General features: G+C 45.8%; 1 protein-coding gene and 1 pseudogene across 2 annotated transcripts; both read right to left on the reverse strand.

Annotated features, from left to right (window-relative positions):
* Positions 1 to 1,159: 1,159 nt before the first annotated feature.
* Positions 1,160 to 4,019, reverse strand: LOC140273619 (heat shock 70 kDa protein 1-like; annotated as a pseudogene).
* Positions 4,020 to 5,443: 1,424 nt separating this feature from the next.
* LOC140273876 (uncharacterized) lies at positions 5,444 to 23,606 on the reverse strand. 2 transcript variants are annotated; one of them, XM_072369555.1, is made up of 8 exons: positions 23,462 to 23,606; positions 22,196 to 22,348; positions 20,521 to 20,646; positions 20,268 to 20,428; positions 16,724 to 16,823; positions 16,532 to 16,618; positions 9,032 to 9,180; positions 5,444 to 6,431 (listed from the first exon to the last, which is right to left on the reverse strand). In XM_072369555.1, exons 1-8 carry the CDS (start codon positions 23,523 to 23,525, stop codon positions 6,300 to 6,302), a joined length of 972 nt encoding a protein of 323 aa, XP_072225656.1. In that variant the 5' UTR covers positions 23,526 to 23,606; the 3' UTR covers positions 5,444 to 6,299. The 2 variants fall into 2 exon arrangements, with proteins under 2 accessions (XP_072225656.1, XP_072225655.1); XM_072369554.1 differs by lacking the exons at positions 5,444 to 6,431; positions 16,532 to 16,618; positions 16,724 to 16,823; ... (2 more) ...; positions 22,196 to 22,348; positions 23,462 to 23,606 and adding exons at positions 9,548 to 9,594; positions 10,032 to 11,067 and having other exon boundaries at positions 9,092 to 9,180.
* Positions 23,607 to 26,393: the final 2,787 nt, after the last annotated feature.

Below are 26,393 nucleotides of genomic sequence, written 5' to 3' on the forward strand. Positions count from 1 at the left end.
TCCTAAACGTGAATCTAGGAAGATCGTAAGTTGTCTAACATCAGTCAGAACAAAATACTAAAGATTAGATTACTTTATTCAGATGAAAAACAGTTTATATGTAGCAGATTATGACCTCAAATCATTAGAAAACATGCAAACAACAGGAAATATGGCAATAAAGTCATAAACACACTGTAACAGGTGAACATTTTCAACAATTTTGAAAGTTTGGTCACTTTCAGACATGAAAATGAGACAAAAAAACTGTCAAAATTCAAATAAAAATATGTTTAATTATTATTTTATTATGTGTTTTTCCAGCAGAACAAACACAAACACATTCAAACTGTTTCAACTTTACAAAACATGAACAGAAATTAAATTTGGAGTGAAGTTGCAGTTTTTAAGCTACAGAAATTATATTTATCATTTAACTTTGGAGGCTTTTTATTGGTCAATTTTCTAATTTCTTTTTACAGTTAAACACAAAACAGGAAAGTTTTCAGATATGAAAATGAGACAAAAAACTGTTAAAATTCAAATAAAAATACGTTTAATTAATATTTTATTATGTGTATTTTCAACAATTTTGAAAGTTTGGTCACTTTCATGAAAATGAGACAAAAAACTGTTATATAAAATAAAATAAATTGCTGCAGAAAACACTGCTGTTCTGCTGCAGCTGGTGTCTTAACCCCAAAGGGATCATTTAAACTGAAGCTAACTGTACTTTTAGCAGTGAATAAAGAACAATTCCACTCTCTGTTCAGGTTTGATGGGATTTCTGATCTTCCTGCTCAAACTGTTTCCAGATCAGTTTCAGCATCTTTACAAAGCTGCATTCACTGCCCTCTAGTGGCTAAAACGGCTCATTTAGTTTAAGTTTACTTTAAAACGGGTTTCATTCCATTCAATGAGGGGAAAAGATGACGTTAATTGTTCTGTGTGAAAGTCAAACCCAGTTTAACTGGAGATAACAGATGTTAGCTCTGTTTTCATGTCACATTTCTTATTTTTGCATTTACCTGAACAAAAGTATTGAATCCAGCTGTTTATTGACTGTGTCTATGACAAGAAATCTGATAGAAACAAACCAGTCATGTTCTACGTTCCTCTGGAGGCTTTTTATTGGTCAATTTCTAAAAGAAAACAAGAAGCAGAAAGAAAGAAACAGTCATAAAACTGACTTTAGTTTTTATTGCACAGTCCAGCAGAGCAAAGATAAACATATTTAACTTCTGTACATCTTCAGCATCACTGATTTTAGGAATTATTCATCAAAAATATACAATTTAGATACAAAGTTCCAGTTCTTCAGCCACAGCAGTGAAACCGGTTCAAACTGTTTTTAAGGGAAGACGTGGAAACAACCAGTTATTTCTGAGCTATAAAACGAGGCTCCGACAAACAGCTAAACAGAGCTCAGAGCCCACATTAAGGCGGCTTTAGTCCACCTCCTCAATAGTTGGCCCCTGGCTGGCGGCCCCTGCCTGCTCTCTGCAGGAACCGGCGGGCGTCCCTCCCTGATACAACTTGCTGATGATGGGGTTGCACACTTTCTCCAGCTCTTTCTGCTTGTGTTGGTACTCGTCTTTCTCAGCCAGCTGGTTGTTCTCCAGCCAGGTGATGGTCTCCTCACACTTCTCAGTCACCTTCTTCTTGTCCTCCTCGCTGATTTTGCCCTTCAAGCTCTCGTCCTGCACGCTGCTCTTCACGCTGAAGGCCAAGGACTCCAGGGAGTTCTTGGCAGCCATTTTGTCCCTCTGCAGGTCGTCCTCAGCTCTGTATTTGTCGGCGTCCTGCACCATCCTCTCGATCTCCTCTGGGCTCAGGCGGCCCTTATCGTTGGTGATGGTGATCTTGTTCTCTTTGCCGGTGCTTTTGTCCACCGCCGACACGTTCAAGATCCCGTTGGCGTCGATGTCGAAGGTGACCTGGATCTGCGGGACCCCTCTGGGAGCGGGTGGGATTCCCGTCAGCTCAAACTTGCCCAGCAGGTTGTTGTCCTTGGTCATGGCTCTCTCCCCTTCGTAGACCTGGATCAGGACCCCGGGCTGGTTGTCACAGTAGGTGCTGAACACCTGGCTTTGTTTGCTGGGGATGGTGGTGTTGCGTTTGATCAGGGACGTCATCACCCCTCCGGCCGTCTCGATACCCAGGGACAGAGGCGCCACGTCCAGCAGCAGCAGGTCCTGAACGTTGCCCGAGGCGTCCCCGGAGAGGATGGCGGCCTGGACGGCGGCGCCGTAGGCCACCGCCTCGTCCGGGTTGATGCTCTTGTTCAGCTCCCGGCCGTTGAAGAAGTCCTGCAGCAGTTTCTGGATCTTGGGGATTCTGGTGGAGCCTCCCACCAGCACCACGTCGTGGATCTGGCCCTTGTCCATTTTGGCGTCCCTCAGGGCTTTCTCCACCGGCTCCAAGGTTCCCCTGAACAGGTCGGAGCACAGCTCCTCAAAGCGAGCCCTGGTGACGGAGGTGTAGAAGTCGATGCCCTCAAACAGAGAGTCGATCTGGATGCTGGCCTGGGAGCTGGAGGACAGGGTCCTCTTGGCCCTCTCACAAGCTGTGCGCAGCCTCCTCAGGGCTCTCTTGTTCTGGCTGATGTCCTTCTTGTGCTTCCTCTTGAACTCCTCCACAAAGTGGTTGACCATGCGGTTGTCAAAGTCCTCTCCGCCCAGGTGAGTGTCTCCGGCCGTGGCCTTCACCTCGAAGATGCCGTCTTCGATGGTCAGGATGGACACGTCGAAGGTGCCCCCGCCCAGGTCAAAGATCAGGATGTGGCGTTCTCCTGACTTGCCTTTGTCCAGACCGTAGGCGATGGCGGCCGCCGTGGGCTCGTTGATGATTCTCAGGACGTTGAGTCCCGCGATGACGCCTGCGTCTTTAGTGGCCTGTCGCTGGGAGTCGTTGAAGTACGCCGGGACTGTGATGACGGCGTTGGACACCTTTTGGCCCAGGTAGGCCTCGGCGACCTCCTTCATCTTCACCAGGACCATGGAGGAAACCTCCTCGGGGTAGAAGGCTTTGTCCTCCCCTTTGTACTCTACTTGTATTTTGGGCCTCCCTCCCTCTGAAACCACCTTGAAGGGCCAGTGCTTCATGTCCGCCTGCACCACTGGATCATCACATTTCTTCCAATCAGTCTCTTGGCATCAAACACAGTGTTGCTGGGGTTCAGAGCCGCCTGGTTCTTGGCTGCGTCCCCAATCAGCCTCTCGGTGTCGGTGAAGGCCACATAGCTGGGGGTGGTCCTGTTGCCCTGGTCGTTGGCGATGATTTCTACTTTCCCGTGCTGGAAAACCCCCACACAGGAGTAGGTGGTGCCCAGGTCGATGCCGATCGCTACGCCTTTAGCTGCAGGCATCTTGGCTGAGTTGGCTTTGTGTCCTAAAGCTGCAGAGACACAAATGAGGAGGAGCATGAGAAAAGGGAACATCTGCAGCAGCTGTTGGAGCTTCAGCTGTTTTCTGTCACAAACTGAGTCCCAGCATCAGAGGACTGAGGTCATTCAGAGTGAATGCATCACTTCAAATCACATGAGTTAAATATATCAAGAAAGAACAGAAACTAAACCATTAAGCTGTTAAATCTGCAACAAGACACAATTATTTAGATACACATAAAAAGCTTCTGTTCGCTTTAATGTTACAGAACCGCAAAGTAGGCAGAAAACCGAGTTACTGACAGATTTGAACAGTTCTGTGATAAGTCAGAGCTTCTTATATTCTTACTGTTCAAAACAAGTATGATTAGATAAAAAGATGTTCATTTTTAAAATAAAGTCACTTAGTAGTAGCAAATTATTTCTTTTGGCGTTAACAAACAGAAAAATATCTAGAAGTAGACCTAAAACAGGGAAAACTTTAGTTGAGTACTTACTCTGGATGGAAGGTCAAATAAAGCTGGATTAGAATTGAAATCAGTTCCTCTCCGCTGCGCAGCTCGTCTTCAGCTGTAGTCTTCAGTGTCTCTTCTCGGCTCTCTTCTTCTCTGAACTGCCGGTGTTCACCACCAGCACCGTTTTTATTCTTCTTCGCTCCTTTCCCGTTGTTTCTCGAGCTTTCCCTTGACTCTCTTGTCCAATCACAGGTCAGTGCGGCGCTCTGCGTCATGACGTCATCCGCGAGAAGTTTCTACTCGCTTCTCGTCGCTCAGAGAAATCGTTCGAAGTGTTAAACAGAAAAATATAGTTTTAGATCATTTAGGATTCATCTTCTGAATACAGTAAGAGTGACAGCGAATATAGACAGAGTGATGTTTAAAAGCTCCGTGAAAAATTCAAGTAAATCAGGACACAAATCTACTTTAAAACCAACCGTTGATCGAATTCTTCTTAATATTATTCCATTAAAATCTAAAATATTTTATTGAATAACAAGATTTAATCCATGCCGAAATGATTAGAGGACATTAGAGATTAAAATGAGTTGCTGGACTCTTTTTACAACTCTGTACAATAACCAGGAGACCAGAAATGCTTTAAAACGGTCGTTTTGTAAATGGAGTCTTGGTGCACAGCGTCTGTTTGGAGAAGGAGACATTTAATCAACATTTACATATAAATTTTTTATATTTATATTTGAAAGTGAGGTCAATCTGTTAATATTTACAACAATTGCTTGAAAATTCAAAATAATTCAGAAAATATAAGCCTTTGGGCATTTTTTTCTTCTATTCAGACTATATTATTTAGTAGTTACTGTGTATTTTTATTCATAAGGCTTAATAAACGGTTTGTGTCAATGAGGGTTACCTTTCAGCCGTCTTATTGTAAAACTGAAATGTGCCCAAGTGAAGCAACTTTATCAGAAGTCTCTGGAATCAACTAGAAGCAGGCAGAAACCTGCAGAAACGTCCGTATAAATCTGTTTTACGGTCGCTCCGATGTGGCTGAAATAACACAGAAAATAATCAGTCTGTATGTTGAGCTTCTTTTTAAATAAGTTCAACAGGTATTTTTATTAATATATTAATGAAAATATATTCTGAGTAAAAATAATCAAACTTATTGAGTAAAACTCAGCCACAATAATCAATATGGTATTATATCGATATGTTATATACAGTCAACAGTTATTTACTTTTTATATAAATACATAACATTATTTTCTCCTTCAGGAAATAGTTATCGTGCTTATATTTGACACATAAGTTAAAATAATATGACAGTATCAGCTGCTTATTCGACCTTTTACAGCTCTGCTGATCAGAGGCCGATTTCTGTGTGTCAGAAAGTTTTTTGTGCTACTTCTTTATGATTTTAATACAATATCAGACGTTAAATCTTTTAAATCAGCACAGTTTGTCCTTTTAAATTAAAATCATCGCATGTGGGAAAACAGAAATAAAATAAAAACCGATTCCATAAACAACACATTCTGGAGCTCAAAGAATTATTAATTTAAAAGCTTTATTCACTTAAATACATCACATTTACCTTTAAATTAACTACTGCAGTGTTTAAGTTCATCTTAGCTGTAGTTCAGAGTTAAATTCATAACTTACAGATATCATCATTAAACTTTAATCACAAGCTTTGAAATGTTGTATTTTTACATGCAAAATGAGGCATTATTGAACCAAAATAATATAGTAATAGTAATATAATAACGTTTCCTGATTGTGAAGAAGGAAGGAAACGGGTGAATTTCACAGAACTCGATGTGGAAAACATCCTCCAAACAAAACAATCGTGTCTGACCTGTAAAGCAGCACCAGGAGGAGCGCGTTTACATCGGTAAAATCGAGCTACACAGAACCTTTCAACAGCGAATATCACAAAGAAACAAAGTCAAAAGAGAAATAGTGTCAGCCAAAGCAGGCAATAATAGCAAGTGGAGGGTTATCCAGCAGATAACTGCTGAGACTCTGCCTCTCTAAGGTGCTCTTTTTATACCTAATCATGTCATTGAGCTGGTTCCAATGGACCTGATCAGTTACACCATGTTCCTCAAGCCATTTCTTTTTAGAACCACTTACTTTTGCATGTTTTCTATGTTCAAATGTGAATAAAATGTTCATTTATGAGACTGGTGTCAATGTTTGTGGAGATAAAGACTGTAAATCCATGCAGTGAGGAGTCTGAGCGTCTCGTTTGTCTCTGTGTGGCGCCGTGAGGGACCTCGCCTCTCGCCCAATGGCGGCTGGGATAGGCTCCTCTGATTTAGATTCAGCACGTATAGAAAATGAATGAGTTGTAGAATCCAGGGGCAACAAAACCCTGCTCGACAGAAAACGACACCAACACAAACATGTACAAATGAATAGTAACAAGTATGAGCAGAATCTTCCCTAAAGGCACATCTTCCGTGATGTTCTTAGAGTTTTTGGTCTTCTTCGTCAGGAGTTGCTGATTTCAGACGATTCTGCTGAGGTGGCTTCGATGTTTCGTCTGTTGAGTCCTGAGGCCGACTGGCTTCGCCGGAGGTGGACTCCTCTGGAGGATCACCCTGAAAAAACACACCATTTCAGCTTCTTTAGTCCAAAATGTTGTCTTCTGCCTTCAGCACATGTCCCTGTAATCAACAACAACCTACGTCATGGAAGTCAAACTCAGGCAGTGGAATTATATTCGACCCGTGAGATAAAACCAAATGTCTGCTGGAGACAGCGTTCGCTCTATAATACTATAAATATAAATGTCCGAGAATGCCCTGCGAGTCAATCAGGACTCTGTTAGCATTCGTTAGCGACCTCATGCTAACGGTGGCATCGGGCCCCAGAAATATCCAAACGAAAGGTGGAAAACAGCAGCTTTTAGGCAGGTGGGAAGCAGAATATCTGTCATTAGTTATTATTGTTGTTATTTAAGTGAGTTAACTGAGTTAAACTGTTGAAATTTAACTCAGAAGGCTACAAAGAGAGAGAGGCAGAGTTTTATTGAAAAAATAAATGTCTTTTATTTTACATTTGATTTCACGTGTTTAGAGTTATAAGCTTTGCTATGTTTAAACATAACTTAAGTTGGTTTCCATCTGAAAAGGCGGAGACCGCGTACTACACAACATTTGGAAGTTACTTATTACGAAGTAAAGCCCTGAAATAACTCATTTATTCTGTTAAGATGTACTGCACTACTGTTATCATAAAATATAAATAATAATTCACAAGAGTTAGAGTCTTAGAGGGTGCAGTGGAGAAGATGAATCTGTGGGAATTTCCCCAAAGAAAAGGTCAAGTGAGGCTGCAGGTGCAGAGGAAATATGATACATTGGCTGGAAGCCAAACCAATAGGGAAAAATGGATTGGGCGGGGTCTAACTGTTGCCGGGCGGAATAGAGTTTCCGGGAAAAGACTCACTTTAGAGTTTATGTACCCTGAATAAACTCTAGTGCACTGGATTTTTTACTCTCTCAATTGACTTTATTTTGGCTGTTTTCTGACTCCAACAAACTTTAAAGGAACTTTAAAGCTTTTTGCTGTAATAAGGCCTTAAATATATATATTTTTTAGAAATGGTTCAGCGATAAAAGTGACCTTGACCTGGATATTTTCTTCCACAACAGTGCAGGGTTCAGACAGAAGCTGTTTCCACAACAGTGGAGTTAGCACAGACACACCAGGCATTAGCATCGGTGCCACAAGGCCGAGCCCAGGGAACCATTTGTCCTGACTGCTCACTGTATTGAGTTCTCTTTTCTATATTTTTCTGGTGATAATGTTTAGAAAGTAAGCTTAATATCCTCCGTTTGCCTTCACGTGCTGGAAAACCTTTTTACACAGACCCAGAGACCATTTTTTCCAGCTTCTCTGACCAGCACACGGTCACCACCGCCATCTTGTGCCGTGACCAGCACACGGTCACCACCGCCATCTTGTGCCGTGACCAGCACACGGTCACCGCTGCCATCTTGTGCCGTCACCAGCACACGGTCACCACCGCCATCTTGTGCCGTCACCACCGCCATCTTGTGCCGTCACCAGCACACGGTCAGCGGTGCCATCTTGTGCCGTCACCAGCACACGGTCACCGGCGCCATCTTGTGCCGTGACCAGCACACGGTCACGGCCGCCATCTTGTGCCGTCACCAGCACACGGTCACCACCGCCATCTTGTGCCGTCACCAGCACACGGTCACCACCGCCATCTTGTGCCGTGACCAGCACACGGTCACCACCGCCATCTTGTGCCGTCACCAGCACACGGTCACCACCGCCATCTTGTGCCGTGACCAGCACATGGTCACCACCGCCATCTTGTGCCGTGACCAGCACATGGTCACCGCCGCCATCTTGTGCCGTGACCAGCACATGGTCACCGCCGCCATCTTGTGCCGTGACCAGCACACGGTCACCGGCGCCATCTTGTGCCGTCACCAGCACACGGTCACCGGCGCCATCTTGTGCCGTCACCAGCACACGGTCACCGCTGCCATCTTGTGCCGTCACCAGCACACGGTCACCGGTGCCATCTTGTGCCGTCACCAGCACACGGTCACCGCCGCCATCTTGTGCCGTCACCACCGCCATCTTGTGCCGTCACCAGCACACGGTAACAGCCGCCATCTTGTGCCGTCACCAGCACACGGTAACAGCCGCCATCTTGTGCCGTCACCAGCACACGGTAACAGCCGCCATCTTGTGCCGTCACCAGCACACGGTAACAGCCGCCATCTTGTGCCGTCACCAGCACACGGTCACCGCCGCCATCTTGTGCCGTCACCAGCACACGGTAACAGCCGCCATCTTGTGCCGTCACCAGCACATGGTAACTACTGTTCGGCTTCTTAGCTTGGTCTGTTATCTGTAATATTTCAGATCTTTTTAACATTTTTAGGGCTTTAGTTTTACTTATTAGCTGGTGATTATTATTTTAAATCATGTTACTGAAGATTCACTGAAAAACATTCATTTTCTAATGACCAACCCAGCTCCTGCTCGATCCCAGCACCAATCAGAGTAGTTCTTAAACTTTTTGTAATCATGGCAACCTTGATTTTTACAGTTTAAACTAATTAAATTGTTGCTGACTTTGCACATCATCCTGAGTCGCCGTTGGTTTGAAACGACGTTATGAAGCAAAGAGGTTTCACTGAGTTAAACCTGTTACCTGGACTCCTTCCTGCTGCTGACTGGCCTCCACTTTAATGATTACATCTGAGGGTGGAGGGTCGTGTTGAGGAACCAGCCTCTTCTTTTCCTCCATCTCTCTGGACTCGTCCCCATTCGGTGCAGATGTTTCAGTGGGCGGAGCTAATGCTTATGTAAAAACAACAGACCTTTAGCTGTAGAGCTTCAGGGATCCCAGGAGCTTTGTAGCTGCCCCTGGTCGGCTCTACCGTGGCATGTTGCTGCTGCTGAGGGGCCAGAATACTTTCCCTTTGAGTTTCAACAGCATTTTGCTGTATTTCATCATAATTATATTTAAAAGTTAGTTTTACTTCCTCACGTGTAAACGAACAGTTAATGGATCCATCTCACCAATAACAGGTAACTGCAGATTAATATGATAAAATGGTAAATCTGACAACAACACAGGCACACTGAGGGAAAACTGACAGATTTAAAGTTACGAATGAATTAACTCACATTTTAGTTCATTGTACCAACATCTAAAGTAACTCACCTCGTTCTGTTGTGTGTCTTAAATCTTCCCAGAGTTCAGGGTTTGTCCTGCAGAGGAAACAAAGTCAGAGTCGGTTCGTTTTCAGGAGTAAAGGTCACATAAAAACATCACCCAGAATGGCGCCGCCCTGCTGGCAGCAGGCTGCTACTGCAGCCTGGACAGACTGAGTCTGAATCTTCTTCAGATTTTCTCTCCTAATTACCCTCCCAGTATAAATGCTGCTGACTCTGTCCTGTTGTCTCCTGAGTTTTTATTTCTTATGTCCTGCCTCAGCAGCAGCTTTAGTTCTATGAAAATCTTTGTGTTTCTGCCTTTAATCCTGCATTTGGGTCCATTTCTGTTGGTTCTAACCTTGAATCATGACATCAGCTGAATGCACCAAACTGTAACTTAAAGACTTTTCATGACTTAAAGGGTTCCCGTCACACCCTCCAGTCTCTGCCTGTTAATCAGTTCTGAGAAAGACGTGGATGAGACGACTGACCTGTAACACTTCGGGTCATCAGGACATAAAGGTCGTTCGTCTGCGACAGACGCAGCAGCTTCTTCTGCCTCCTCTTTATTCTCAGAGCTGCTGGTGGCAGGTTCCTGTGCTGAGATGTTTGTTTCTGCCTCCTCTTTATTCTCAGAGCTGCTGGTGGCAGGTTCCTGTGCTGAGGTGTTTGTTTCTGCCTCCTCTTTATTCTCAGAGCTGCTGGTGGCAGGTTCCTGTGCTGAGGTGTTTGTTTCTGCCTCCTCTTCATCTCTTCTCTCCTCCTCTTTATTCTCAGAGCTGCTGGTGGCAGGTTCCTGTGCTGAGGTGTTTGTTTCTGCCTCCTCTTCATCTCTTCTCTCCTCCTCTTCATTCTCAGAGCTGCTGCTGGTGGCAGGTTCCTGTGCTGAGGTGTTTGTTCCTGCCTCCTCTTTATTCTCAGAGCTGCTGGTGGCAGGTTCCTGTGCTGAGGTGTTTGTTTCTGCCTCCTCTTTATTCTCAGAGCTGCTGGTGGCAGGTTCCTGTGCTGAGGTGTTTGTTTCTGCCTCCTCTTCATCTCTTCTCTCCCCCTCTTTATTCTCAGAGCTGCTGGTGGCAGGTTCCTGTGCTGAGGTGTTTGTTCCTGCCTCCTCTTCATCTCTTCTCTCCTCCTCTTTATTCTCAGAGCTGCTGGTGGCAGGTTCCTGTGCTGAGGTGTTTGTTCCTGCCTCCTCTTTATTCTCAGAGCTGCTGGTGGCAGGTTCCTGTGCTGAGGTGTTTGTTTCTGCCTCCTCTTTATTCTCAGAGCTGCTGGTGGCAGGTTCCTGTGCTGAGATGTTTGTTCCTGCCTCCTCTTCATCTCTTCTCTCCTCCTCTTCATTCTCAGAGCTGCTGCTGGTGGCAGGTTCCTGTGCTGAGGTGTTTGTTCCTGCCTCTTCTTCATCTCTTCTCTCCTCCTCTTCATTCTCAGAGCTGCTGCTGGTGGCAGGTTCCTGTGCTGAGATGTTTGTTTCTGCCTCCTCTTCATCTCTTCTCTCCCCCTCTTTATTCTCAGAGCTGCTGGTGGCGGATTCCTCCTGAAAGTTAAAGGATAATTTCAGCTTCTTCAGTCTGTAAATACTGGAGAAAAGCACTGATGATGCCAGCAGCTGCATTTATCTTTAGTTTTTCATCTATTTCCTGACAGTGGGAGCCTTTCACGCCCTGCACCGAGGCGTGAAACACAACCTGTTGGACTTGTGTCGACTGGTTAAGTCCTCGGTTAACCAGTCAGAGCCCTTAAGTCTGACAGCTTTCCTTTTCTCTGCTCTTCGGTTCGATCAATGATTCAGTCTTTAAAAACCATCCTGGTTTTAACTCATTCTGGAGCAACATTAACATGCTGCTAAACCCCTTTTTAAAGGTGCTGCATCCACAGACTTCACATGTTCATTAGATCCCTGCAGGTAACTCATCTTTAAATGTGTAATATCTGCTTTACAGAACTACCCAGGAGGCTGAGTTTTACAGTTTAAACTAATTAAATTGTTGCTGACTTTGCACATCATCCTGAGTCGCCGTTGGTTTGAAACGACGTTATGAAGCAAAGAGGTTTCACTGAGTTAAACCTGTTACCTGGACTCCTTCCTGCTGAATGATTACATCTGAGGGTGGAGCGTGTATCAGGACGGGTGGAGGGCCGTGTTGAGGAATCAGGCTGTTTTCTTCCTCCTTATTTGTGGAGTGTTCAGTGGGCGGAGCTAATGCTTTTTGGAGAAAAAAACAGTGTCAGTAAAGTCTTTTAGACAGAAGATAAGATGAGCTGATGATGGAAACTTCATCAACAGAGCCCCCTGCTGGGTGAGGCCCCCTCTCTCTAACCCGGGTTTACTTTCCTGGGTTTCCTGGACCCAGGCCCGGGAGTCGGACTTCTTCCTGTGAGGTCACTGAGCCTCCTTTGGACCCACCACCTGATGGAGGTGCCATGAGAGTCCAGTGCATTGTGGATTGGGCAGCTGTCTTTGGGTGTGGGGGGGTCCTCGGTGGTCCAAGCCCCGGCTACAGGGTCACAGACTTTATCTTCACTGATGGGAAAAGAGCCCCAGCTTGTGTGAGATATCAGCAACATATAGTTGGGTTCTCCCTGATGCAGAGCAGAAGTTCTGGAGCTGATCTCCTGGAGAGAGGCTGGACTCCACTCTGGAGTTGCCCTGGATGGGAGGCAGTGAGCAGGGGGAGCCTTACAGATAGCCCCCCTGTTTCTGCTCTCAAATATCTGAGTTTTCCCCCAAGGATGAAAGGGTGGATGAGAGGGTGGATGAGAGGGTGGATGAGAGGGTGGATGAGAGGGTGGATGAGAGGGTGGATGAAAGGATGGATGAGAGGGTGGATGAGAGGGTGGATGAGAGGATGGATGAGAGGGTGGATGAGAGGGTGGATGAGAGGGTGGATGAAAGGATGGATGAGAGGGTGGATGAGAGGGTGGATGAAAGGATGGATGAAAGGGTGGATGAGAGGGTGGATGAAAGGATGGGTAAGAGGATGGATGAGAGGATGGATGAGAGGGTGGATGAAAGGGTGGATGAGAGGGTGGATGAAAGGATGGGTAAGAGGATGGATGAGAGGGTGGATGAAAGGATGGATGAAAGGGTGGATGAGAGGGTGGATGAAAGGATGGGTAAGAGGATGGATGAGAGGATGGATGAGAGGGTGGATGAGAGGATGGGTAAGAGGATGGATGAGAGGGTGGATGAGAGGGTGGATGAGAGGGTGGATGAGAGGGTGGATGAAAGGGTGGATGAGAGGATGGATGAGAGGGTGGATGAGAGGGTGGATGAAAGGATGGATGAGAGGGTGGATGAGAGGGTGGATGAGAGGATGGATGAGAGGGTGGATGAGAGGATGGATGAGAGGGTGGATGAGAGGGTGGATGAAAGGATGGATGAGAGGGTGGATGAGAGGGTGGATGAGAGGATGGATGAGAGGGTGGATGAAAGGATGGATGAGAGGGTGGATGAGAGGATGGATGAGAGGATGGATGAGAGGATGGATGAGAGGTGGATGAGAGGGTGGATGAGAGGGTGGATGAAAGGATGGATGAAAGGGTGGATGAGAGGGTGGATGAAAGGATGGGTAAGAGGATGGATGAGAGGATGGATGAGAGGGTGTATGAGAGGGTGGATGAAAGGATGGATGAAAGGGTGGATGAGAGGGTGGATGAAAGGATGGGTAAGAGGATGGATGAGAGGGTGGATGAGAGGGTGGATGAGAGGATGGATGAGAGGGTGGATGAGAGGGTGGATGAAAGGATGGATGAGAGGGTGGATGAGAGGGTGGATGAGAGGATGGATGAAAGGATGGATGAGAGGGTGGATGAGAGGGTGGATGAGAGGGTGGATGAGAGGGTGGATGAAAGGATGGATGAAAGGGTGGATGAGAGGGTGGATGAAAGGGTGGATGAGAGGATGGATGAGAGGATGGATGAGAGGATGGATGAGAGGGTGGATGAGAGGGTGGATGAGAGGGTGGATGAAAGGATGGATGAAAGGGTGGATGAGAGGGTGGATGAAAGGATGGGTAAGAGGATGGATGAGAGGATGGATGAGAGGGTGGATGAAAGGGTGGATGAGAGGGTGGATGAAAGGATGGGTAAGAGGATGGATGAGAGGGTGGATGAAAGGATGGATGAAAGGGTGGATGAGAGGGTGGATGAAAGGATGGGTAAGAGGATGGATGAGAGGATGGATGAGAGGGTGGATGAGAGGATGGATGAGAGGGTGGATGAGAGGATGGATGAGAGGGTGGATGAGAGGGTGGATGAGAGGATGGATGAGAGGGTGGATGAGAGGGTGGATGAGAGGGTGGATGAGAGGGTGGATGAAAGGATGGGTAAGAGGATGGATGAGAGGATGGATGAGAGGGTGGATGAGAGGATGGATGAGAGGGTGGATGAGAGGATGGATGAGAGGATGGGTAAGAGGATGGATGAGAGGATGGATGAGAGGGTGGATGAGAGGGTGGATGAAAGGATGGATGAAAGGGTTGATGAGAGGGTGGATGAAAGGATGGGTAAGAGGATGGATGAGAGGATGGATGAGAGGGTGGATGAGAGGATGGATGAGAGGGTGGATGAGAGGGTGGATGAAAGGGTGGATGAGAGGGTGGATGAGAGGATGGATGAGAGGGTGGATGAGAGGGTGGATGAGAGGGTGGATGAAAGGGTGGATGAAAGGATGGGTAAGAGGATGGATGAGAGGATGGATGAGAGGGTGGATGAGAGGATGGATGAGAGGGTGGATGAGAGGATGGATGAGAGGATGGGTAAGAGGATGGATGAGAGGATGGATGAGAGGGTGGATGAGAGGGTGGATGAAAGGATGGATGAAAGGGTTGATGAGAGGGTGGATGAAAGGATGGGTAAGAGGATGGATGAGAGGATGGATGAGAGGGTGGATGAGAGGATGGATGAGAGGGTGGATGAGAGGGTGGATGAAAGGGTGGATGAGAGGGTGGATGAGAGGGTGGATGAGAGGATGGATGAGAGGGTGGATGAAAGGATGGATGAGAGGGTGGATGAGAGGATGGATGAGAGGATGGATGAGAGGGTGGATGAGAGGGTGGATGAGAGGGTGGATGAAAGGATGGATGAAAGGGTGGATGAGAGGGTGGATGAAAGGATGGGTAAGAGGATGGATGAGAGGATGGATGAGAGGGTGGATGAGAGGGTGGATGAAAGGATGGGTAAGAGGATGGATGAGAGGATGGATGAGAGGGTGGATGAGAGGATGGATGAGAGGGTGGATGAGAGGGTGGATGAAAGGATGGATGAGAGGGTGGATGAGAGGGTGGATGAGAGGATGGATGAGAGGGTGGATGAGAGGATGGATGAGAGGGTGGATGAGAGGATGGATGAGAGGATGGATGAGAGGGTGGATGAGAGGGTGGATGAGAGGGTGGATGAAAGGATGGATGAAAGGGTGGATGAGAGGGTGGATGAAAGGATGGGTAAGAGGATGGATGAGAGGATGGATGAGAGGGTGGATGAGAGGGTGGATGAAAGGATGGATGACAGGGTGGATGAGAGGGTGGATGAAAGGATGGATGAGAGGGTGGATGAGAGGGTGGATGAGAGGGTGGATGAGAGGGTGGATGAAAGGGTGGATGAGAGGATGGATGAGAGGATGGATGAGAGGATGGATGAGAGGGTGGATGAAAGGATGGATGAGAGGGTGGATGAGAGGGTGGATGAGAGGATGGATGAGAGGGTGGATGAAAGGGTGGATGAGAGGGTGGATGAGAGGGTGGATGAGAGGGTGGATGAGAGGATGGATGAGAGGGTGGATGAGAGGGTGGATGAGAGGGTGGATGAGAGGGTGGATGAAAGGATGGATGAGAGGGTGGATGAGAGGGTGGATGAGAGGATGGATGAGAGGGTGGATGAAAGGATGGATGAGAGGGTGGATGAGAGGGTGGATGAGAGGGTGGATGAGAGGGTGGATGAAAGGATGGATGAAAGGGTGGATGAGAGGGTGGATGAAAGGGTGGGTAAGAGGATGGATGAGAGGATGGATGAGAGGGTGGATGAAAGGATGGATGAAAGGGTGGATGAGAGGGTGGATGAAAGGATGGATGAGAGGGTGGATGAGAGGATGGATGAGAGGGTGGATGAGAGGGTGGATGAGAGGGTGGATGAAAGGATGGATGAGAGGGTGGATGAGAGGGTGGATGAGAGGATGGATGAGAGGGTGGATGAAAGGATGGATGAGAGGGTGGATGAGAGGGTGGATGAGAGGGTGGATGAGAGGGTGGATGAAAGGATGGATGAAAGGGTGGATGAGAGGGTGGATGAGAGGATGGATGAGAGGATGGATGAGAGGGTGGATGAGAGGGTGGATGAGAGGATGGATGAGAGGATGGATGAGAGGATGGATGAGAGGGTGGATGAGAGGGTGGATGAAGGGTGGATGAGAGGGTGGATGAGAGGATGGATGAGAGGGTGGATGAGAGGGTGGATGAGAGGATGGATGAGAGGATGGATGAGAGGATGGATGAGAGGGTGGATGAGAGGATGGATGAGAGGATGGATGAGAGGATGGATGAGAGGGTGGATGAGAGGGTGGATGAGAGGATGGATGAGAGGATGGATGAGAGGATGGATGAGAGGGTGGATGAGAGGATGGATGAGAGGATGGATGAGAGGGTGGATGAGAGGGTGGATGAGAGGATGGATGAGAGGGTGGATGAGAGGATGGATGAGAGGGTGGATGAGAGGGTGGATGAGAGGGTGGATGAGAGGATGGTCTACCTGCACCTTTGGCTCTGACTGAACAGGACTGAGCAGGAACAGGAAATGGATGGACAATAAAACCTTTAAACTTGTATTTTGAGTAAGATTCTGTAGTTGGGCTCAAGTTTACTGCAAATCTCCCCACATATAAATAAACTAAATCCCTAGATAAGTAAACAGAAAGTAGACTTCGTATTTCACAATGAAACACAATAAATCTGTTATACTGATGCACATTTATTGCTGCAAAGCTTCAGCAGATTCTTACCTTTAATGCATTTGCAGCTGGGGATGAAAAGGCCACAAATGAGAAGAATCAGTAGTATGAAGCTGCACAGTGTTGCATAGTAATGTTCTACAAAAACATGAAATAATGATCAATAAAAGGTGTGAATAGTCAGATAGAATGCTGAAATAAACTGCTACAGTCAGGATAATGTTAGAGAAAGAGAATATTTACTGGTGTCAGGACTCCTGTTGAAAGGGTTCGGGACTTGTTCACTGGTTTGGCTGCTGACTGGATTCACCAACATGCACCTGAACCACTCCTCTTTGTCCTCCTAGAAGGTGGAAAAACAACAGATCTGGCTGGAAGTGACAGACAAGCAGGCAAACTCAAGCTTTATCATCTGGCTGGTACTGAGCATCTGGCTGGTACTGATCATCTGGCTAGTACTGAGCATCTGGCTGGTGCTGAGCATCTGGCTGGTACTGATCATCTGGCTGGTAGTTATCATCTGGCTGGTACTGATCATCCGGCTGGTACTGAGCATCTGGCTGGTACTGAGCATCTGGCTGGTACTGAGCATCTGGCTGGTACTGAGCATCTGGCTGGTACTGAGCATCTGGCTGGTACTGATCATCTGGCTGGTAGTTATCATCTGGCTGGTACTGATCATCCGGCTGGTACTGAGCATCTGGCTGGTACTGAGCATCTGGCTGGTACTGAGCATCTGGCTGGTACTGATCATCCGGCTGGTACTGATCATCTGGCTGGTACTGAGCATCTGGCTGGTACTGAGCATCTGGCTGGTACTGATCATCCGGCTGGTACTGATCATCTGGCTGGTACTGAGCATCTGGCTGGTACTGATCATCCGGCTGGTACTGATCATCTGGCTGGAACTGATCATCTGGCTGGTACTGAGCATCCGGCTGGTACTGATCATCTGGCTGGTACTGATCATCCGGCTGGTACTGAGCATCCGGCTGGTACTGAGCATCCGGCTGGTACTGATCATCCGGCTGGTACTGATCATCCGGCTGGTACTGATCATCCGGCTGGTACTGAGCATCTGGCTGGTACTGAGCATCCGGCTGGTACTGATCATCTGGCTGGTGCTGAGCATCTGGCTGGTACTGAGCATCTGGCTGGTACTGAGCATCTGGCTGGTACTGATCATCTGGCTGGTACTGAGCATCTGGCTGGTACTGAGCATCCGGCTGGTACTGAGCATCCGGCTGGTACTGAGCATCCGGCTGGTACTGAGCATCCGGCTGGTACTGATCATCCGGCTGGTACTGAGCATCCTGCTGGTACTGAGCATCCGGCTGGTACTGATCATCTGGCTGGTACTGATCATCTGGCTGGTGCTGAGCATCTGGCTGGTACTGAGCATCTGGCTGGTACTGATCATCTGGCTGGTACTGATCATCCGGCTGGTACTGATCATCTGGCTGGTACTGATCATCCGGTCATTACAGGAAGGGCACAAAGCACCAACAGACTCAAAGCTAAAACCTGCTGCTTTCTTTCTCATCCTGAAGAAACTGGAACCATGAAAGTAAAGATGTTTCATTTCAATCTGATGGCTTCTTTAAATGTAAGTAACCGCAGTTTTACCAGCTCAGACCGAACGGAAATCATCAACACCAATAAATTACATGCTGCTGCCACGGAGAGTAAAAAGCTTTTCCTCTGCTGACTGAAGCAGATACAGAAGTCCTGTTTCTGTCACGTCTCCCAGGTTGATAACACCGACACTTCTAGACCCAACCAAGCCTTGCAGTGCCTAAACCTAACCAAGCCTAAACCCAACCAAGCCTAAACCCAACCGAGCCTAAACCTAACCAATCCTAAACCCAACCAAGCCTAAACCTAACCAAACCTAACCAATCCTAAACCTAACCAAGCCTAAACCCAACCAAGCCAAAACCTAACCAAACCTAACCAAACCCAACCAAGCCTAAACCTAACAAAGCCTAAATCCAACCGAGCCTAAACCTAACCAATCCTAAACCTAACCAAACCTAAACCTAACCAAGCCTAAACCCAACCAAGCCTTGCAGTGCCTAAACCTAACCAAGCCTAAACCTAACCAAGTCTAAACCCAACCAATCCTAAACCCAAAAAATCCTAAACCTAACCAAGCCTAAACCCCACCAAGCCTAAACCTAACCAAGCCTAAACCCAAACAAGCCTAAACCTAACCAAACCTAACCAAACCCAACCAAGCCTAAACCTAACCAAACCTAAACCTAACCAAGCCTAAACCCAACCCAACATTTCTACAGGAAACTTGGACTTTGTGTTCCCAGCTAAATTACTTGTGAACAGTATTCATGAGGCGGGACTGAGCAGAAAAGAGGGAGTGGGGCAGAAAGGAGGGAGTGGGGCAGAAAGGAGGGAGTGGGGTAGAAAGGAGGGAGTGGGGCAGAAAGGAGGGAGTGGGGTAGAAAGGAGGGAGTGGAGTAGAAAGGAGGGAGTGGGGCAGAAAGGAGGGAGTGGAGTAGGAAGGAGGGAGTGGAGTAGGAAGGAGGGAGTGGAGTAGGAAGGAGGGAGTGGAGTAGGAAGGAGGGAGTGGAGTAGAAAGGAGGGAGTGGGGCAGAAAGGAGGGAGTGGGGTAGAAAGGAGGGAGTGGAGTAGGAAGGAGGGAGTGGGGCAGAAAGGAGGGAGTGGAGTAGGAAGGAGGGAGTGGGGCAGAAAGGAGGGAGTGGAGTAGAAAGGAGGGACTGGGGCAGAAAGGAGGGAGTGGGGTAGAAAGGAGGGAGTGGGGCAGGAAGGACGGAGTGGGGCAGAAAGGAGGGAGTGGAGTAGAAAGGAGGGACTGGGGCAGAAAGGAGGGAGTGGGGTAGAAAGGAGGGAGTGGGGCAGAAAGGAGGGAGTGGGGTAGAAAGGAGGGAGTGGAGTAGGAAGGAGGGAGTGGGGCAGAAAGGAGGGAGTGGAGTAGGAAGGAGGGAGTGGAGTAGGAAGGAGGGAGTGGGGCAGAAAGGAGGGAGTGGAGTAGGAAGGAGGGAGTGGGGCAGAAAGGAGGGAGTGGAGTAGGAAGGAGGGAGTGGGGCAGAAAGGAGGGAGTGGGGCAGTCTCCGCAGAGATGGAATGTAATTCTGATCTGATCTGCAGTTCAGCAGCTGAGTCAGAAGGTGAAGCTGTTTACCTGTCGGTCAACATTCCAAACACAGGCTGAGGGTAACACAGCAACAGCTACACCAGCTTCTACTAAACCACCAACTTCTGTTTCCACCAGTCAATATGACAGAGGACGGCTACCTAAACTTTACTTTAAGGGCAATACTTGACTCTCTTGTTGACAGCACTATAGCTTCAATGCGTCCAACACTGGACAATGTTGCCCCTCTGAAAAGGAAGGTAATCAGTCAGAAGAGGTCGGCTCCTTGGTATAATTCACAGCTGCTTTAGACAGCTCCTCTAATTTAGAAGAGTCTCAGTTAGTCTGGAAAGATAGTTTAATAACGTATAAGAAAGCACTTCGTAAAGCTAGAACTGCTTATTATTCATCATTGATAGAAGAGAATAAGAATAATCCCAGGTTTCTCTTCAGCGCTGTAGCCAGAATAATCCCAGGTTTCTCTTCAGCGCTGCTGCCAGGCTGACAAAGAGTCCGAGCTCTGTTGAGCCATGTATTCCTTTAACTCTCAGCAGGGATGATTTCATGAGATTCTTCATGGATTCTTCATGGATTCTTCATGGATTGATGGAATCCTCATACTCATAAAGTCAGTGAGCTTTAAGGACTTGTCTAAAAAGTAGTCTGGTGTTGTACCTTTGTTATGGTGAGCTTCCTGTCTGAACCCAGCCTGCTGTCACCTGACGTCCATTCATAGCTGACTGGTTCGGCACCTGCGGTGTTACCTTCACAGGTTAAAACACAGTAGGTTTTCTCACCGCTGCACCGTGTGGTGATTGTGGGTGTTGGAACAGCAGCTGATAGAAAGAAAAACAAGCAAAATGTGATCAGAATTCAGATGAAAAACGAGCTCTTTCAGCCAAACTTGATGTAAAATTCCTGCACTCACAGATAACCAGGATTTCAGTTGTTCTGTGCACTCTGTAGTTGATCTCCGCTGTGTAGCTGCCGCTGTTATTCTTAAACAAGCCTGTGATTATCAGCTCTCCTGTTGTCGTATTCAGCTCACACCGACCTTGAAGTATGACAGTGAAACGGTTCAGGCCTTTCAGTGGAAGGTTGGTGATTAGTTGAAGTAATTAGACCGATTCGTATATATCAACATGTAGATTATTAGAGTGAGATCATTTCACAGATCAGGAAATTTCTTTAATCGTGACCAAACATATGAAAAAATCCCCCCTAATTAACTGTAATTATTTAAATAAATTAATAAGTAAGAGGACAAATTTGAAGCATTTGATCATTTTTACGAATTCAATTTCTTACTAATTCAGTTTTCTTTCATTTCTGCTTAGTGTTCACTTTGCAGACCTCCTCTCCAACCCATGCTGTTTGAAACCTTCACTTATAAGTTAGTGGACTCAGTAGCAGGTATGGTAAGAGAGATGCTGATGCATTTAAGACACTATGAATGCATCACTGCTTTATAAATATGCATCGTTAATACACAAACAATTTGAAAGAATGGAAAAACATGAATCAAACTGAATGATACCAATAAACCGTCAACTAGTTATCTTTTTAATTGTACTGTTGCTAAAAATCACTATAAAATATTGACATTTGCAAGAAAAAAAATGTATTTAGAGCCACAGTGTCCATATTGCTGTAGCCTATCTCGCATTACCAGCTAGCTTACCTCACTACGTTTACTACTTATTCTGAATGTTGTACATCATGTCTCAGGCGTGAAAAAGGAACAACTCATTTCATGGTTGAGACATTTGAGGAGTATCATTTCATAACAAAGAATTCAAAATACTGAGCTACAAATGTTAGCACCGGCCAGCGTTAGCACCAGCTAGCATTAGCATTAGCGAGCTAGCATTTGCAAGCTAGTGTTAGCAAGCTGCATTAGTTCCCGGCTTCAGGGCGCTCTGTATGATGGTCTGTTTCGACCTGTGTTGTGAACATTTCCTGTACACTACTTTTTGTTTTCAACTTAATGGAAATTAAGTTCTTAAAATAGCGAGGAGAAGCTTCATTTGAAATTTCCAACAGCGCTACAAAATGGCCGACTCACTGTGATTGGAAAAATCAAACAAAGCAACAATCTCAAGATAAAACTTAAAATTTAGTTGAATGTGAAACTTCTGCACATTAAAAAATAACTCCATAAAGGAACAACAGTTCATCAAACAGTTTCAAGTCGTTTGTTTGTTCACATTTAATAAAAAAATCCACTTTTGGTGGTTGGAAGCGCTGAAGGATGGTGCTACACACTCAGCTGGGAGTCCCGTGCTGATCTCCTGTTTTACACACTACAAACCAAATGTCTAAGGTTGTTTTGTAAAAATTCTATCTGACGTCTTTACAGTTTGAAACATTCACTAAGTTTATGTGGTAAAGATGTTGCAAAGAAGGGAATTTCATGTCTGTTGTTTACAGCTCAGGGGGCCAAACTTCAGTTAGAAAACTAGTTACATGACTTCACCACAAAAACACTTTTGCAAAGCGTGAAAACTTCAACTGTTCAACAAAGAATCAGTCTGCAGAAGAGAAACGTTAGCTTATAATCTGTGTATAGATCCATCTGATATTAAACCTGTCCTTAAATGTACCGTTGAAGTCCCGATAGCACACAGTGTCGCCTCCGTTCCACTCGGAGGCGAAGTTGTCCTGATGCTTCCACTCTATGCTGGTGATGGGACCTGCAACAGGACCCGGGCTGAGAACCACTTCATCGCCTTCTTTCCTGTAGACGGGCGATTCGGCTGCAAAACAGAACCAAGATGGAGTTTCTTTCGTGATAATTTAACAGTTTGCACATTTTCTCATCTGTTTTCTTTCTGGAGCCACTTTGTTTTAACCATCTTTTATTTTTCACATCTATCGAGGAAGCATAAAGCCTTAATATTAGTATCACTGCAATAAATTCTGAATATTCTTACAAAACAAAGTAAGTGAACTTTATTCTTTTATTCTTTATTATTTTTATGAATACAATGAATTGAATTCCAATTGGCTTGAATTGGACTTTGAGATGACAATTGTTGTAATTTGGTGCTTTTTAAATAAAACTGAATTGAATTGAATAAAAAAACTTTATTCTCCAAAGCAAACATGTAAATTGGTACACGACAGTGTAAAAAGGTCCAATTTTTTATCTTTTAAAATGGTATTTGTTGAGTTGGCCTTTAAATGTTAATATTTCTTATTGACTTTGAAGCTGAGATCGATCCTCTGAGTGCTTTCACACATTTCTTTGCCATTTCTTTCTTAAAGTACTCATGAGAGATAAAACTGAACTGTAGCTAATATTCAGAGTTAGGGCTGCAGGGGGGTGTGGTGCTCAGCAGCGTCTCCTCACAGCAGAGGGTTCCGGGTTCTAATCCCAGCTGCTTCTGTCAGTGTGCATGTTCTCCCCGTGTGTGCGTGGGTTCTCTCCGGGTTCCTCCAACCACCCAAAAACAAGCATCTCAGGTTAACTGGAGACTCTCAACGTGTTTAGGATGATATTTATAGGAGGCAAATATGAGGAAAATGTGTAAACTATAACTTTTTACTATCTGTTTTACATTTGGCGCCTCAGAAAAGTAGAATGAATCCACTTTAAGGTCAGCACGGATCCGTCTGACTGCAGCTACACTCAGTTATGATCAGATTTAATATATTTGACGTATTTATTTCTAATCTGGAGTAAACGGCCCTCAACTCAGGGCGTGAACCTCGTTTCTTTAGATAAGGAAACCCCCCCCATGCTGAGCTTTACCCTTTCTTTTTCTAATTTCACAGTCTGACCTTCATCTAAACAGTCTGACCTTCACCTACACTCTGACTCAGGCGAGGTTATGACGTCACATCCTTTAATTTAACCGTGACCTTACCAGAGCTGCCTCCTTCGGTCATCAGCGACAGAAGCGCAATCAGCGGAGTCCAGGACGGGAACATCTCCTTAGAAATGAATAAAAACAGTCATTCAGACAAAAATATCGTTCACAGCTAAGAACACTTCGGTTAAAAACTAAAAAAAGAGTCAGCCGGTCGGACAACGACCCGACGCTCCAACTGCTGCTCAAAAATGAAACTAAAAGTTAGTTTTGAATCTTTTCGGCGGCAGCAAAGTTCTAGAAAATAGCTCTAATCCTGACTTTGAGCCCCTTTAAGGTGGCAAAAACAAGACGTCGAGGGTTTAAATGCTTTAAAAGTTGTATTCCTGTAATTATAGGTTCTAAGTTAAAGAATATTTTTCACATTTATGAGCAGAAAAGCAGCCGGAAAATCTGAAACACCCCCGAGGTGGATCGTACCATTTTCCAACAGGTGTGGTCATATTATCTGAAAGGAGAGAAATATGAGTCACGTGCAATAAGGCTTCAGAATCACTGCTTACAGTGCAAAATGTGTATTTTAAACGGGTTACAAAGCTTTTTCAGTTGGTTTCCATTTAATTTGTTTAAAATCTCTTTCCCCAGAGGGACCTTCAGCCAAGATGTGCAGCAACAACACACGGAGATAATAAATCTATGTATCCTCACAGGGAAAACACCAAAACCTCAGACCTGTAACGCCATCACAGGAAGGATGATCAACCGGAAATGTTGCTTCTAATGTGTTGACACTGGTTCACAGTCAGCTGCTTTTTCACTTCACCTTGATGTGTTCACAGTTTGTCACACGATGACAGATGTTTTCAGTGTAGCTGCACACATCTGGTGCATCTGCAGCAGCACTAAAACTACAGAGCTGCTGCACAGAACAGATCCCAGTTCAAAGCCTGGTTTTAATGTTTCTGACGGCGATTCTGGAGAATCTCAGAGAACATTCAGAGAGAACGGCTGAATAAATGTTTTCAGATCAGAGTTTGATGTTCAGGAACTTGGAGGCGTGTTTTAACATGAACTCCACTGGTCAGACAGCTTCTATCTGTCCCGCCTCCATCACAGGTGGACTCTGCTCTGACTGGTTCCAGGAAGCAGCTCACCTGTGTCTCAGTCTGTCGAGTGGAGAGTCTTCTTCTTCTGCAGCTCTGAACAATCTGTGAGTTTCCTGTTTGTTTCTGCTCTGTAATGTTGGAGAACATGTTCGCTTCTTATTTCAGAACAAACTTTGATCACTTTGTGTTTGAAGACAAATCTACATGATGATCAGGTTATTGATTAACTGGAATCAATCAGCATGATGATCAGCTGATGTTTCTGTTTGTTTCCTTCTCAAACAAACTGCTTCATGTTTTATTTCTGGAATCAAAGTGTCGTCTCCAGCTTTAAAGTCAGAAAGAGCAGCTTCCTGTGAAAAAAAACACCGTAAAAGATATTTTACAGTTTTCCATTTTACAGACGCCTTGTCCTCCCCCAGCAGGCGAGTATCACATGTAATAAATGAGATTCTGCCTCCTCCAGAGATAACACAGGAATAAAGGCGACCTATGACCTCTGACAGCGTTTAGTTTATCTGACTGTGGGACTTAGATCAGATTAGATTCAACTTTATTGTCATTGTGCAGAGTACAGGTACAGAGTCAAAGAAATGCAGTTAGCATCTAACCAGAAGGGCAAAATACAGAATTATTTACAGAAAGTGCAGTGGAAATCTTCTAGGAATAAATATCTATTATAAATATATGTACATTGTGAAGAGAGTGCATACAGATGAGGTGTGCACATTCAGTGAGTGGAGAGGGCAGCTTACATGTGCTAAGAGCTGCATGCAGACAGTGTTGTAGAATGAATAATATGTACAAAGGCGTGAGGCCTGAGTGAGACACATAAGCTGTGCAGAAGGTGCAAGGCTGCAGTGAAGTGACGATGGTAGAAGTTAAAGTGACGGTGCAGAACTCAGCAGGGTCACAGCCTCAGAAAGAAGCTCTTCCTGAGGCTCCTGTAACGTCTGCCAGATGGGAGAAGGGTGGAAAGACCGTGGCTGGGATGAGACACGTCCTTGATGATGTTCCTCACCCTGCCCAGGCAGCATCTGTGCTAAATGTCCTGGATGGAGGGTAACTGGGCACCTGTGATGCGTTGGGCGGTCTTTACCACCCGCTGGAGTGCTCTGCGGTGTTATGAAATGCATCCCCTGCTGGTCCTGCTTTAAAGAGAGTCTGGGATGGAATGATGGGACTTCATCATAATCTGTTTACCTGATGAAGCATTAAAATAATCAGGTTTCACAGTTTTAGGTTCATTTTTAGATGATTTCATTGGGCTACACTGAGTAAAGATTGTTGATAGAAAATGTCTCCAGCCGTGTTTCGGGCTGACTGCAGAAGTGTTGCTCAGGGCCTTACTTTGGAGGATTTCTACAATAATATAATAACAGGTGAAACAGATGCTCTAAACTGTACAATTGTTGGATTAACATAAGTGTGCATGTATTATTCATCCATGAAGAAATGAGAGAAAAGATGAAGGAATGAAACACCGTTGTCAGCTCAGTGTTATCACTGTAACTTTATTGGATAAATGTAATAATCCACACCTGAAACGGCTCCCGCGCGCTCCCGCGAGCTCCCGCGCGCTCCCGCGCATATGGATGCATTTCTGTGAATAACAGCTGTCAGCTGCAGAGGAACTGCGGTCCCTGGAATCAAAGTGTCGTCTCCAGCTTTAAAGTCAGAAAGAGCAGCTTCCTGTCAGACCTTTCAGAATAAAATGAGCTGAATGTCAGTGATGAAGCTGTGATGCAGCATATATTTAACTTGTTTAGTCTGATGATGATGAGGATGTTCAGAGTTCATTGTGCTTCAGTCAGACTTTACATTCAGACTAAAAAAATTCTTTAACATCATCCCTTAGTTTCTGCTGTTGACCCGTTTCCTGT

Source organism: Leuresthes tenuis, unplaced genomic scaffold (assembly GCF_036924035.1).
Source record: "Leuresthes tenuis unplaced genomic scaffold, fLeuTen1.0.hap1 SCAF_17, whole genome shotgun sequence".
Taxonomy (NCBI): Eukaryota; Metazoa; Chordata; class Actinopteri; order Atheriniformes; family Atherinopsidae; genus Leuresthes; species Leuresthes tenuis.